Source organism: Silene latifolia, chromosome 8, assembly GCF_048544455.1.
Source record: "Silene latifolia isolate original U9 population chromosome 8, ASM4854445v1, whole genome shotgun sequence".
Classification (NCBI taxonomy): Eukaryota; Viridiplantae; Streptophyta; class Magnoliopsida; order Caryophyllales; family Caryophyllaceae; genus Silene; species Silene latifolia.
Window position 1 is genome coordinate 100,882,719 of NC_133533.1, and position 16,175 is coordinate 100,898,893.

Genomic DNA, 16,175 nt, shown 5'->3' on the forward strand with positions numbered 1-16,175 from the left:
TCATTTGGAAGCTTTATCATTCTACGATCTCTCCCTAATCATCCTCATATCTCGTTGTGTGTGCAAATCGTTGTGATCCTTGCGTGTAGTCTCTTATTCTACTGTTGGTAAGTTTCATTCCCTTGTCATTTGTATTCTTTTGGGGTTACTGTATATATGGAATTGGGGAAAGTGGAATTGTGCAATGTGTAATTGTAGTATGTGATTATTGTTGTAGGTGACGACGTGATATTTGTTATGCATTTGTATGGTTGATTACAGCATAGCGGATTGCGAAAAGGTAGGATTTTCCCCTACTCAGTACTGTTAATTGATTGAGATTACTATTGTATTGTAATTGTTGTTATCTGCTGATCATCGGAGTATGGGTGTTGCGGTGACGGTGGTGAGGTGATTGTGTTGTGTGGTTGTGATCTTTGTGGTTTGTGTGATTGTGGTGGAGTCACTTGCGGGAGTGGCTTCACACCCTAGTTCGCCCTCCGTGGAACCCGCCATGGGAGGGGATGTGCACATTAAGGGACGGGGATTGTTAGTCGCTCGTTGATGAGATGGACTAGGTGGGGGGCTGCGTTCACCCATCGGGCGGCGAGGATTACCCTGTTGCGATGGGTAATCGGGCGGGGCTACATACTTCGGTGTGTAGTCGGTTCTTGTGCGTGAGATCGATGATCGGCTAGTGGTAATGTTGTTGTCTTATATTGATTGAGTAGTCGACCCGTGTTGTTGTTTTGTAAAACCTGCGGTGATCCATTCGGGGATGGTGAGCAGATTGTGACAGGTGATACATTTATTGAGCTTGGGGGCAGTCATGGGAGAGTCACCACGCTGGATTAGATGACACCATCACGAGCTTTAGTTATTGTTTTGGTAGTTGTTGCCATTTGGATAATTCGTTTATTAGATTTTGGAGACTATGTAACCTTTATAATTACCGTACATTAATAAACGTGTTTGGACTGTTGCTTTTGATATATACTAACCTCGGGCAACCGAGATGGTAACAACCTTTCATGCTGGGGTAGTCCTGGTAAGGTACCTTGGTATGAGGGGGTGTTACAAAAGGTGAGTGGAGTGACACACACAATGAGATACAAAAGTGGGACAGATGATCCTTACTGGCGGGAGAGGGGGGCCAGACAAGGGTAGTCGAAGAAACGGGAAGCCGAGGTTAGTCGGAGCATGATCAGCCGGATCACAGGTCGACCGGGGTAAGGTTGGACGGAGTTGGTTGTCGAAGGGAGGTGAAGGGAATAGAGATGAAAAACAAATCAACTGAGTGAAAGAGAAAAAATGACAAGGGTATAATTGTAAAAGACATATATGAAAGAGTAAAATCCGTGTGTGGATAAGTACGACTCAAAAATAAAACGTGTTCATAAAAGAACACGGGTGTTTATTTTCGCAGTACACATTTTATTTATTGCAATACACTATTTACCAAATTGCCCTTCTTATTTCACCACTCCCAAATTCATTCAATTTTTCTTAAAACAAATACGACTAATGTGTACTACTTATGGGAAATATAAACTAAAAATATGTATTGTACAATCCAGCAAATTGGCAGGCTATCACCCTCAGCAACCGCCCTAATAGTTATGTTAAATGCAGTCCCGACGCCCTTCCCTCTCCGCCACCCCTAACGAATCCTAAAACCCTCGCCCCACGCTTCCTTTAGGCCAATCGCGCCGCCCTTATGCCCAACACACCACCCTTATGCAGGCCACCATCCTCGACGTCCCTCCTGACGCGCCACCACTTTACTATCAACCAACACCAAATCTTCCCTTTTGAAAAATCTAAAACCCTAATTGAATAGCCAAAGTAGCAGAAAAGGCATGAACAAATATTGATTTGATTCATTTAATTGCAATTTAGAGATTAAATACTTATTTTTTTGATCAAATTATGATATGAAATAAAATAAAAAAGACGTAGTTTGCTAGATTTGAGTGGTTCCAAGGTAAGAATTTGAGAGAAATAGGATTATTATTTGTTAAGTTTAAGGGTATGCAAATGAAAATTATTGTGCAAAAAGAACTGGAATAAGTAAAATACATATTGCGAAAATAAATTAATAAATTACGAAAAACAATTACGTTTATAATTTTGAGACATATGTAACACGGATTCGACTCAAATTTAATCAAGTTCAATTCAAATAATCAAGTTCAATTCAAATTTAACCGATCAAAGAGGTTTATGCTGAACTCACCGTAGTACTTAGTATTTGGCAATTGGCATCCCGCATTCCCGCCCGTATTCACATTATCCGGCGCCATTTCATTTCCCCTTTTCTCTCTCACATCGCAGGTAATTCTCCGACGATATCAACTTTCTCTCGTTTTTTCTTCCCTCGATTATATATGTTTGAATTGACAAATCATTTAAAGTTTGAATCATCGTTAGGTTGCTTCATTTTCAATCATTTTGATGTTCGAATCGTAAAGGGTTTGGTCGCAGTGTCCTGTGCACATAATTGCTGGTATTTCGCCGCGCTTTACTTCAAGTAAATTCTTTGAACCTCAATTTGTGCATTGGTATGCGCCTCGCGTATTACTTTAATGTGATTCTCTGAATTCAAATGTAATTGCGATTATGTTGTTTTCATGGCGCAAGGGTGAACAATTTTGTAGTTTGTGCAGGTTACTTTGTTACTCCTATTTTCTTAAAAAAAAAACAATCTAAACTTTGTTTCTTAGTAGGATATCGGAGTTGTTATTGGGTGCCTTTGTCGGTGCCCCCGCCCCGCGATTTTCTCTTGTTCTTCTTTACCAATAGGGATCCTCTCCATTTCTTTTTAATTGTCATGATTTTATTTGGGTACGATCTAACGATCCCGGTTTTATCACTAAAAATAAAGGAAAAAGGTAGTGGGGAGAGGAATGCAATATAATATTCCATTGTGAGAAGGAAATGGAATCTCCACGTCTTTTAGGAAATGGAGAGGATCCATACTCGTCCTTTACCCTTTTTTTTTTTTTTTAAATAAATACAAAAAAGAGGTGGGCAGGGGAGGCCAGAGGGTGTCGAACATTCCTTCCAAATTGTGGCCATGTATTTTCTTTCCTGTTATAGTTACCGTTGCTGTAGATCCTGGCAGACTAAGAGCTTTATAGTTGCCTGCAAACTCAGATAGATATATAAGTAATGGTTTGTTGTTGGTTTCTGTAGCATAATGAAGAAGTCGCCATTGCCTTTAAATAATATTTGTGGGACTAAGAAGAATATATCTGGGAAGGAAGCCCTGGTCAAAATCTTGAGATGGCATTTCGGCTATCCTGAATTTCGGGGCAAGCAGCTTGAGGCCATTGAAGCTGTTCTATCAGGTCCTAATAGCATATTAGTATAGTGTGCCTTTTTAAATGTCATTGATTTACCAAGCATTGTGAAACATGCTTCTTGGTTGGGCAAAGGTTCTGATGTATCAATGGTCTCTTGGTTCATGGGTGGATACTTTCTGTTATTCATATATACAGGTCGGGATTGTTTCTGTCTCATGCCCACTGGGGGTGGAAAGTCAATGTGCTATCAAGTTCCTGCTTTGGCGAAGAACGGGATTGTTCTTGTTGTCTGTCCATTAATAGGTGAATGCCATTTGTCTTGTTTGGTCTTTTAATCTTTTGAATCACATAACCCATCTTTGATTTATGGTTGGTTTTGGAATGCTAGGACTTGAATGACTTAACTTCCTTGTCCGTGTTCAGCATTAATGGTAAGGGCAGGGCACTGTGTTTCTATTATCTATCTTTCTGGGTGCGACTATTGTCGATTGCAAAATCTAACTTCTGTAATACTCTTATGTTAGGAAAACCAAGTGGCAGCACTGAAGGAGAAGGGTATTGCAGCTGAATTTCTATCCTCAACTCAAACATCTAGTGTTAAAGAGAAGGTATATGCTTACACTTAAAAATAAAAGGCACATACTGGTGTAGTGAGGTGCATGTAATATTCATGATTATAACAAGTAGACTCCCAATAAGTCAAGTTCATCGCAGAGATCTCACTCAGGTCGTCACTAATTGTATTTGTTGCCATCTTTTCCTAAAAATAAAAAGTAAAAAAACATTTGTTGAATAGAGTGGGGATGGTCATAGGTAGGAGATGGCGGCAGCGAGGTGGTCATAGGTGTTGCGTGAGGATGAGTGGTGATAAGTGACAAGGGAAGTGATTTGATAAGTTCAGAATAAGGGGGTGGGGTGTAATAAATGGCGTGGGAATTATTGACCTCTTACACAATGAAAAAGTCTTACCCTAAAACTACTCTTGATTTAATTCCCAATTTCTGGCATGCTGCATGTGGTTTCCTTAGTAGGTTCTTCTATTAAAAATTTAAAATATCCAAAATGCAAATACTTGTTTCAAGATAATAAAGGGATAGTGGGACAAGTAAATGTTTCTTAGATAATATTAGCAAAAAAATTCGGAGAATAATATACATCCGAAATGGTGAAAAATAACAACTAAAACAAGAAAATAGTGAAAAAGGAAGGTATTTCAGATACAAAGGGAGTAATTTTTAGTGAGAACGACTAAAAATACGTGTTATCAAATATGTTTGACTAGTATTTTGTCCTAAATCCGTTCTGAACTTATATTGAATCGGCCCCCCATCTAGTCGAAACTCCATTAACCTGACTCATATTTTGGTCCGACCCTCTAACCCCTTAGAAAGGTCTAATCTCAATAATGTCTCCTCACGTCATATTAGCCATGACAATTACCACTCCCACTCTAAGTCTCTAATAGTAACAAGTTAACCCTAACCCCATTTTTAATTTTCATTGCGAGGGAAAATGATCCAACCTTGTCAGGATACTTACCCCTTAACGAGTGTGATAAATCTTTTTCTCCCATCAATCCACCTAACCATGAAAACTTAGTACAAGCAAAATGTTTGTCAAAGAAAACAAATGAGCACAGAACATTAACCAATTATTTTGGTAGGATTTTTGTTTTGAGAAAAAACATCTTATATTAGGTATTTTTTTCACTTACACTTTTATTTGAATGATCCAAATTACTAAGATTATATGATGGAAATAATTTCTAATGTAGCTATATGGAGGGAATATTTCTTTTATATTCCGTATGACGTTATGGAAGCAAAATGCCCTTTATTTTCACCTTTTTAGCCTTTTGAATTTCAGTAGGGGAACTAGGCTCTCTCTTCTTCCTTTGCGTTGTTCTGTAAGCTGTAGTTGCTCAAGTTTTGTTAATCTTTCACCCGTTTTGCATTCATTGTATCTGCATTTTCAGCCGTTGATGTTTCTTCTTTTAGATATATGAGGACCTCGGCTCTGGAAAACCTAATTTGAAGCTACTTTACGTAACTCCAGAGTTGATAGCAACTGCAGGTTTTGGGTCGAAGCTTTCAAAAATTCATGGCAGGGGACTGTTGCATCTGATAGCTATAGATGAGGTATTCCCGTTAATAGCCAGTGTAATTCTCAATTGTAGTGTTCCTGGATCATGAGTGGCCATTTTTCTTTGATCTAATGTTACAGGCACATTGCATTTCATCATGGGGCCATGACTTCAGGTTTGTGCCTTAACCACTATTTTTAGCAAACTGTAATTCTGTTAGATTCTATGGTTTTTGTCATTTGTACTTTGTCTTGTGAACTGCTAAGCCTGAAATTTTGAAGTTTTTACCAATTACCATGTGCACTCAGAATTTTCTGTTTCTTTTCAAATGCATATAGATTTCTTAACATCAGACTGCTGCCTTAGAAATTTGTCTATCTTGACTAAAGAAACGAAGTTCTTTGCCAGCTTCTGGCTAAAGTGCAACTCTCAGTCTATAGATCAGGGTAGATGGAGAAAGGCGAAATGGTTGGTTTCCTATATTTTGTTAGTCTGCCATTCTGTTCAGTACAGCATACTTCTTCATGGGGTTGGAGTTGTATCGGTACATTCAAATTGTCTTTTGGTCCTCTCATCTTTTAAATGATAAAATCAGATACCTTCTCTAATGATTACATGTTTGTACTTCATAGGTCACCCTTGGTCCTGGGAAGCTACCGAAACTAAAATTTTTCATTCTCTCTTGATATATTTAGTTCTTGTCATTATCATTAATAAAAAAAATTCAAAAATGAGTTTGCGGTGTTTATTGATCTACTCTATCACACTGATCGTCAGAGAGCATAACAAATAACTTTTTATATTCCATATGCAACATCCCCCAAGTCTATTGTTCAGATGTGATTGTAAGAATTTACTTGCAACTGCCTTTGCAAGTTTGCAGTGGGCAATCAACTCTGGGTAAGCACATTTAATCCATCCGTCAATGGAGGTTTAGTGTCTTTTGTTGGTTTTGGTAATTAATCACCTGTAGATAGTTATGTTATTGACAATAGTAACTATTTTCTTCTGATGCATTTGTTAAGCAAGATCACCGATTCCTGTGCTATTAACAGCTGAGTTATTCTAACTGCAGGCCCAGCTATCGGAAACTATCCTCTCTAAGAGACCGCCTACCAGATGTTCCTATTTTGGCTTTGACTGCAACTGCTGCACCAAAGTAAGCTGCTCACTACATCCTTTACATATTAGAGCATCTGTCACATTTAACCATAAGTCAAATTCTAGTTGTCGTAGACTTCTCACTGTGTTCAGGTCAACTCATAGACTACGCTGTATCTAGGGAGTTCTGATGCGATCTGGCCCATCTAAACCATGCTTTTCAGATCTCAGGCTAGAATGCTAGAGCCTAGATGAAGCTGAAAATTGTTGAACTGTAACTAGTGTTTTAATTTGTAGAATTGCCGCACATAAATTATATATACTGAAAAGTTCAAACAGAGTTTAAGTTGTCTTATTTTTATCCTAATTTTCTTTTCTTCAAATTAGAAACTTATTCATAATGGTAGCATATGTTCAGGGTTTGAGTCATTCTGTCTTCCTTGGGTCTGGGCTTACAGTAGCTTTTTACTTTTCCCCTATTTTTAATCACTCTCTTTTGACATTGTTAAAAACTATTTACTTTGGTGATCATTGTTTCGACATCATGAAAATGGCAGTGTCGTTTAGTCTCCAATAATTTATTGGGTTTGGAGACATGAAAGTCTGTCGAGTCTCTAAAGATGAGTGTGGCGGAGATGCGCATGTTGAGGTGGATGTGCGGACATACAAGGAAAGATCGGTTAAGGAATGAGGTGATTAGGGAAAAGGTAAAAGTGGCGCCAATAGAGGACAAGATGATGGAAAACCGACTAAGATGGTTTGGCCATGTGAGAAGGAGACCTATGGACGCACCTTTCATTAGGAGGTGGAGACTTGGAGAAAGAAAAAAGGTCCCTAGAGGCAGAGGAAGACCGAGACAGACATGGTTGAGAGTGATAGAGCACGATATGAGAGTTCTGGGGCTTGAGGAGAGTATGGTGACAGAGAGGGCACAATGGAGGGAAATGATACATGTGGATTTTTAGTATTTGATATTTTTTTTTGACAGATTTAGTGTTTTTTTATTTATTTGATTTAAAGAAATTAATTTATTTATTTTTCTCTCCTTTATTACACACTTTTTCAACAACCACTTTCTTATAGATTTTACCTGGTTCATTCCGGATCCTTAACTCTATTTCGGTTTTTAAAAATCGTTTTAATCTTTTCCCTTGATTTAAATTTTAAGTTTTTATAAAAGAAAGACGGAATTCGATTTTAAAATCCCTTAGTTCACCTTGACTTTACATTACTTTTTCGTTCTCCCTTTTTGTTTTTCATCTTCCCTTTTTTTAGTCGCATTTTGAGGCGTGCGTTCACCCATGGACGGTTCGAAAGGATGATTCATGTCAGCCGACCCCAAATCATTTTGGGATTAAGGCTCTGATGTTGTTGTTGTTGTTGTTGTTGGAGACATGGTTATCCTGCTGGCTTTTGTATTGAGTACTTCTCTGTAAGATAGAATTATAGAACCTCTTGGTGTATCAATGCATCACATACCTCTGGATAAAGCTACTGAGCTTGTGAGGATTTAGGTGCTGGAATGTGGTGTAATAAGCTTAAATGGTTTTCTGGGTTGGGGGCATATCAGTAACCATGAAGGATGCCTTGGTTATTATGGCTGAACTGATAGTGATGAGTAGCAAGTTTATAAAATAATGTAGATCACGATCCTGTTGAGTTTGATGTATATCAAGAACTATGTGTGCGTGGTTCTATTATCACTATCTTGCTACTTCAGCGTTTATGTCCTGTATTTCACCTTTTGACCTTTTATGACTTTATGTCTTCTTCTTTTGATGCAGGGTTCAGAAGGATGTGATTGAGTCATTGTGCTTACGAAATCCATTAGTTCTAAAATCATCCTTCAATCGCCCAAATATTTATTATGAAGGTCAGTGTGCCATGATATTAACCTTCCAATTCAATGCGCTAACCAAGGGTTTTAGCCCCTTTCTCTACCCCCAGCCCCTTTTTTCTTGTGCAAATTTATAGCTCATAAGACCTCGAAGTTGATGAATTTCATATCCCTTATTTACTAAAGCGATAACCAATGGAGGCATGTGGTTGATCCTCGACATTTATAGATGATGTGGCAGCACTACAAATCCCTAGAAAACAGAAAATACTAAATTGCAAAATATACACACTGTAGAGAGTTAGAAATCTAACACCGCCCACTACATATTAAACTGCCACAACGATGAGGCAGTAACTCCTGCCTAAGATATACTTAAATACTTGTTAATAATTTACCATCACTGATAGCAAAACCAACATGGATATTTTATCAAACATAAGTTGTATATCTACCAAACATGAAAAATTATAGCCGCTTTACATCAATAATGAGGAAAAAGAAAGGTTAATCGACTTCACAACACTTAAGTTTTCATCTTTTCATACAACAACAACATTACCCCAGTGCCTCAATGGCTCCCGCGAATTGCGGGGTAGGGGGGGGGGGGTCCGGATGTATGCAGCCTTACCCTTGTGTTAGCAACACAAAGAGGTACAACAAATATGCAATAACCTTGCAAATTCATAATTAGACCTGTAATGTTGGGCTACATAATTGGTCTCTGGTGAATCATCTACCCAGAGTACTAGTGCAATAGTTTAACTAATTCATAATTAAATTGGTTCGTAATGTCATTTGAGATCTCCTGAAAGCTTAAGATGATCTTTTCTATGTTATATTGTTTAGTTAATTAGCGATATGTATAATGAGTAAGTTGTTAGGCTAAAACCCGTTTTAAGCAAGACTAATTATTTTCACCATCCTGTTTTTATTTCCTACTATAATTTCTATTGGCGATGATTTAAAAATAGTAATGAAATACCTATTGTACCCCTTAACCAACAGAAAATGAAGATAACTTAATTGTCATAAACGGAATAATGATTGTTTAGCTAAACTGAAATTGAATATTCATTCCTGTACACTACTGATTTTAGGAAAGGAACACCTAATATCTGAAAAAATAAGTGAGAAAAGAGGAGAATTACATTGGGACTAAAGGGGTATTAGATTGGGCTATATCCATAAAAAAAGGGCAGCCCGGTGCACGATGGCGTCTCCGCTAGGCGAGGGTCCGGGGAAGGGTCCCACCACAAGGGTGTAATTGGGGCAAGCCTTACCTTGCCATTTTGGCAAGAGGCCGCTTCAAGGACTTGAACCCGTGACCTCACGGTCACAAAGCAACACCTTAACCGGTGTGCCAAGGCCCCCCTTCAGATTGGGCTATATCCATAATTCATTTATTTGATTATTCATATATGGCTTGATTCATTGATTCAATACTTGATTGAATAGTGCTTATACTTTAGATAATTATCATAACCTTTTTATAGGTTGGTGTTATCTCTCTGAGAAGAGTAACAAGTAAAGCCCAGATAAGATTAATATTTGTTTTAACAACCTGAAATTTACGGAGTATATTATATTTTCAAGTTATTAATAGATTACGATTTTAGGTGTCCCGTGCACTATTAGATTGAAATCATCACATTTTATAAATATATAATTGATATCAGTAGTCACATCATTATACTAATTGCACTTTTCAAACTCATAGTCGAAAAAGTTATTAATCATACTTATGCAATTATATTATTTTAAATTAACGTATATTTTCAATAATTGTTAAATATTAATTTTTAAAAGCAAACCCCTACATTTTTTGCGTGGGTGTAACACTAGTTTAATTTGTGAAATAAATAGCTTTTGAATGTCATTGGAAAAAACAATGTACTATGTGAGGCGAACTTTATTTCCTGTAAATATGTTCTAGGAAACTAGGACATTGTACTAAACTACTAATAGCTTTTGCTCTATAATGTCAATCTGTTTTAGTTTACTAACGGCCATAAGAGTCTTTCAGTTTCCTTCTTACATTATGACTTCTTCAGTTATGCATCTATATTTTTGAAGTACGATACCCCCATTACTGGTATTTTGTTGACTTAGTTATCTTTTTGAGTAAGCTTCTGATTATGCAGTGCGGTACAAAGATCTCTTGGATGATGTTTATGGTGATTTATGTGCGGTAATGAAATCTCTTGGAAACGTCTGTGGAATAGTGTATTGTCTGGAACGATCAGCTTGTGACGCCTTGTCTGCCCATTTGTCAAGTTTGGGCATATCATGTGCTGGTAACTGAATCACCTGTCTTTCGTCATTATGAGATTCTGTTATGGCTTTAGTTAACCATGTTTTCTTTTGCCTGTGCTTTCTGTAGCTTATCATGCAGGCTTGAATAATAAATTAAGAAGTTCCGTGTTAGATGATTGGATTTCTTCAAAAATACAAGTAGTTGTCGCAACAGTAGCCTTTGGGTATGCATGTCATCTTTATCCGCTCTACTTGCTGCTGATTCAGTGTTTGCCAAAAAGATAGCTTCTTGTTTTTTAATATTATTATTCCCAGATTGAAACATATGCTTCTTCAATTTTAATATTCATCCCGTAGCGATGAACGACTTTTAAATACTACTTCTTGGTCCTTTGTAGTTATTCGTATTGTTTTTTCGGCATCTCAAGTAATGAAGAATTCCACTGATAAGTCTAAATGATTGTATATTAGGATATTTGATAAGATGTTATGATGTTAACCTATGCAGCAATGTAAATGGTATTATATGCTTAATTGAAATTTCAAGGGAATGTATGGCGTTGGAGAGGTAGAAACAATCAGTCACGAGACCATGTTGTTACTACTTACTAGTGATATTATCGAAGATTGAAGAATTTTGGTTAGACAACATGGATGAATTTATTGTGCATCCATCTTTTTACGAAAGCTATAAAGAAGCTCTGCTTTTCTCCTCTATGTTGCCATTGTGGCACTGGATATCTTTATTCTTTTTCGCTCCAAGTCTTAAGCTTACCCATTGTTTTTTTTTGCTGTGAAAACATTGTTGCAATTTGGTTGGAGCTCTGATGAAGAATTTAAAGTGACCGAGCTTGTTTGGTTTGTGCAGGATGGTATGCAGTAACTCCAACATATCTTTTGCATTTATGTAAAGCTGTAGATGCATTATGCCTATATGGCGAGAGTATTGACTTGTATCTTATTTGAATGAGCTTTCAGGGAATAGATAGAAAAGATGTTCGAATTGTTTGCCACTTTAATATACCGAAGTCAATGGAAGCATTCTATCAGGAGTCTGGTAGAGCCGGGCGAGATCAATTGCCATGTCGAAGTCTTCTATATTATGGAGTTGATGATCGAAAGAGAATGGTTTGACTTCTAACCTCTCGATGTTCTTCCGGCTTCACTACAGCTTGTTTTCCTGCAACTGATTTGTGAGAAATTCCATTACAGGAATTTATATTAAGGAATCCTAAAAGCAAGAAATTGGAGTCCTCAGCTGATGTATCCTCAAAGAAGCCAATGGATGATTTCATACAGGTGAGTTTTTTTTGGATTTAAGGGGTAAAATGGATAAAATTACCTGAACATGTCCTCGTTATATACAGATGGTTGAGTACTGTGAAGGCTCTGGCTGTCGTAGGAAGAAGATACTGGACAGCTTTGGCGAACAGGTGGATTATGGTGTTCTGTTGGTTATATTGTTTTACTCCTTAGATTTTACTGAAAATGTTTTGATTATTATTTCTGGGCATCGAAAATAAATTTCATCCTTTTGTCCTGTTTTAATCCCAGGCACCTACGTCGCTCTGCGCCAAAACATGTGATGCCTGCAAACAGCCTGCAATAGTTGCACATCAGTTGACCCACTTGACTTCTTTTGCTACTCGACATAAAAATATAATTTCTCAAGTTGTCATGAACAGGTAATTTCCTCGTGTATCTTAATATTTTTGACTTTCATGATAACTGTATTTTCAGAGTTCACGTAGTCTATTGGCTCATTTTTGGATTACAGATTCTATCTTGAAATTATGACTCTTTTTTAGAGCTTGAGGTTTAACAAAATATAATGCAATTGTCAAATTGCCATTTAGAAGTACCATTTGATCTTACCCTGAAAGTATAAGGAAATTTGTTTTGGTAATAATTTCCTAATTTCTTTTACCCCTTTGGGTTACTTCTTTTCTATCCTTGTTGAATTATAACTCTTTGACTTGCTCAAACACATTTGTACAACACTGCTGGTACTATATCTAGTGATACCTGTTTGGCTTTACGATTGATTTGGTGATAATAAGTTCCTATCATTGTGCTTATAAATTTATAATAGCATATAGTTGAATGCAGAGGGTGATGTAAGAGATCTGCAAGGTCTGAAAAACAGTAAGGAAGCCCATTTTTGTTTCAAGGTTGTCTCCTTTACCACATCAGGCTTGTGGCCAACTGTCTTTGAACTTTTGTACCGACTGATACGAAATATTGGTAGAGTAATAAAGTAATATAAAAAAATAGATGAAAAAAACTGTATAGTCAATATACAAATAAAGCAAAGAGAGTAAGAAAAAAAAGGTAGCTAAGTAATAGATAAGTAACTACAACAAAAGGTTTAAAAAAAGAAAAAAAATACATGAATACAAAGTAATAGATAAGTAAATACATGAATAAAACAATAAGTATAAAGAGCAATAAAGTAGAATCAAAAGAAAAGATAATGTAGAATATTGGATAAAAATAAGGGAGAACCTAAACTTTTGTACCCATCTTTTATTGATTTTCCTTCGGAAGAATACCGCTATGCTGACACTTTCTTTTTTCCTTTTCTTTTTAGTTCCTCCAACAATGGTGACAGATCAGAGTTTAGTGAATTTTGGAACCGAAATGATGACGATTCTCGTGGTTCCGAGGAAGAAATATCCGATTCTGACGGTTGTACTTCGTCTATTTGTTTCCTTTTGTTCAATAAGAGCATAGAAGTTAGAACTATATGAGTGCTATTTTAAAGTGATGAATTGTGGTTGAGCTTAGCGTTTTCTTCTTATGTTCTGATAAACGCAATCATACTGTCCTACTTATCAGATGATACTGAAGCATTGAAGAGCTTGAGCTGCTCCAAGTCGACATCAAGATCTCAGTTAAGTGAGAAGTTTGACATCTTGCAGCGAGCAGAAGAAAAGTATTATCAGAATAAAGGGTCTCAGAAACAGGTTTATTTAACTTTGATGTCCTTAGCAATTTGAAATATTGATGCTATGCATTTGTCTTAGGACCAACTATGTGTGGAACACCCTGTGGTACATGCAAAATGTATGTCAGGAAGTGTTCGTATATATGCTTGAATTTTCTTATGTATTGTATTGTATTGTATTGTGAAAGCCAACAAATTCCAACCGTCTTAAGAAAAATATATTTTGACTTGTGAGTCATTTATTCATGTATATCTATACCTAATATCATCTTGGTCATTAGTCATTACACTGAATATATGTGAATTTGTACTTGGACAAAACTCAGTGTGTATCTTCAGTTTCTGTTATACCTCTCAATCTCTCATGTAGCTTTACGGACTAGGTTCGTTTTGTCTACAATTTCAAATCCTTCTCAATGAAGCATTTTATTACTTGTATTGATTCTTGTTTCCAGATCTTTTTGTCCTTGTACCTGGTGCTTCGTATTCGAATTTGGACTTGCTAACTTTTTAGTACAGACTTGCTATTTCTTTTTGCAAGCCGTGAAGTGTCTTTACATGTTAATATTTTTCATCATCAGGTGGGTTGTTTATGATACGAATCTTTCTTTTTTTTATAATGCAGATTGGTAAAACAGACAAGATTTTGATATCCGACGTGCTAAGAGAATCAAGTAAGCAAAGATTGTCAAATGCTTTGAAGGAGACTCACCAACGGCTTGGTAGCTTAAAGTATGTCTCATACCCAAAAGGAATTTCTAGCAATCTTTTCACACTGCATCATTCTCACGCTTTGCTTTTGGGCATTTCAGTGTGTGCCAAACTAAATACTACCCCCTTTTCTTTAAAATCTTTCCAAACTTCAACTATGGTACAATGTCTAAGAAAAATAATAGAATGAGTGGAGGCGTGGAGCAGTTCAAGTCGGCCAATTTTGTCTAATTTAACAATTAAAAAACCGGTGCGAGAGTACGTGTAGACCTATTTACCTTTTAAAAATTGAAATATCAATGATAACGTCCTTTTACAACTAGAAAGTGAAACTAAAAAGTTGGGTTGAATAAAATGTTTTTATGAAGCAGCCAAAAAAAGAAAAAAAGGTTCTGGGAATAACAGGGAGTATTCGGTCTTTTTTCCCTTTTCTTCTGTATCTGGTTTCATGACTTTCCTGTCCTTTATCTTGATTATACCTAGAAATACCATACTAATAAGATTGTCTGGAATGGCTGTGTGGGTTTTAGTTTTTCAGCAACTCCTTTCTGAGTTTCAGGGATGAGGGCTTTAATGCAGAAGCTGTCGTTTTTTTTTTATGATTTCCGAACACAGTATATCCCCTGACTTGCAAGCTATGGTACTTTGACACTTCACTTCGGCCACATGTTGTCATCACACTCTGTTCGATACAGCCCTTCATTTTCCGGCAAAGAACTAAAATTTCACAAAAATAGCTGTCCCCCACCCTACTTCCCCAGTAGCCGAGTCTGATAAGCATAGCTTGCAAGGTCAATTACTGTTAACTATTGACATTTTGTTGAGTTTGACTCCTCTGTCTTCTTGTCTTTTGCTCTTCAGTGTCGACATTGATTCATCAGTCTCGTTTCTTGAAGATGAATGTTACAAGAAATATGGGAAAAGTGGGAAGTCCTTTTATATTTCTCAGATGGCTAGTACAGTGAGGTGGCTGTCAACAGCAAGTTTGGCCGATGTTTCGAAAAGGCTGCTCCCTGTCGCTATGAATCACGAAAACCAGCCTGAACCGACTTCCCTTCCCGTTAACCCGACTCAAGATGTGAAAGAACAATTCCCAGAACCTTTTAGAGTCGATCTACCTTCAACTGCCCAAGTATTAGATATCAGTGAACAAAAAATAGTGCTACCTCCTGTTCCATCCTTCTCTGACTTTGTAAGGAGCAATAAAATGGAAAACAGTAAAAGTAGTTATAGTACTACCTCCAAAAGGAATTCGGCAGACGGAGTTTCCCAAGCTGAAAATAAGAGAAGCAGGTTTTAATAGTTCTTACATTACCGTGATAGTTTTCTTGTCATTTTGCTCTATTTAGTCTTGTGTAAGATTGTTGTATGAATACAAATCATTAACACAATTACCAGAAGGGTATGTTTGTTTGTGAACTGACATGCCTTCTGTTTGTGAACTGTATTCCTCCATGTCAATTGTCATTTGTGAAGCATCATCATTTGAAGTATGGATGTGAAGCCTGTGACATTGTGAAGAAGTACATGAAAATGTAAGACATCCAGGGTGATAAAATACCCGGTAAATTATTCGACTGATTTCGCTCCTACTAAGACATTTTCATATTAAAACGCCCTATTGTACCAAGACATTTTCATATTTCGCTCCTACTAATACAATGTGAACATATCGACAATATCAACAACCTAAATATATACAATATACTCCCTCCTATTCGAAAGGGTTGTGCTTTTTCACATAAAAACTTTACTCTTTCACATACGCTTTTTACGATTTTACCCTAGTCATTTTTTTCCGCTCCCATCACTCAAAATCAATTAACATCCCTTCCCTCTCCAGTCTCCACTCTCCACACGCCGGCCTACCCATCAGCCGCCACCGCCAATCTGACCGGCCGCAGAGGGCACCACCACAACACTCCCTCGCAAACCCTCAATCCCTTTCTGCACCCC

The 16,175-nt window shown here is 37.1% G+C and overlaps 1 protein-coding gene across 1 annotated transcript; it reads left to right on the forward strand.

Annotated features, from left to right (window-relative positions):
• Window positions 1–2,173: 2,173 nt before the first annotated feature.
• On the forward strand, window positions 2,174–15,638 carry LOC141597131 (ATP-dependent DNA helicase Q-like 3). Its single transcript, XM_074417484.1, has 19 exons — window positions 2,174–2,313; window positions 3,175–3,329; window positions 3,480–3,587; window positions 3,708–3,715; window positions 3,809–3,892; window positions 5,282–5,422; window positions 5,508–5,542; window positions 6,443–6,526; window positions 8,253–8,341; window positions 10,450–10,602; window positions 10,689–10,789; window positions 11,540–11,689; window positions 11,774–11,860; window positions 11,929–11,994; window positions 12,116–12,246; window positions 13,152–13,249; window positions 13,400–13,527; window positions 14,134–14,240; window positions 15,081–15,638. Exons 2-19 carry the CDS (start codon window positions 3,179–3,181, stop codon window positions 15,517–15,519), a joined length of 2,160 nt encoding a protein of 719 aa, XP_074273585.1. The 5' UTR covers window positions 2,174–2,313; window positions 3,175–3,178; the 3' UTR covers window positions 15,520–15,638.
• The last annotated feature ends 537 nt before the right edge of the window (window positions 15,639–16,175 follow it).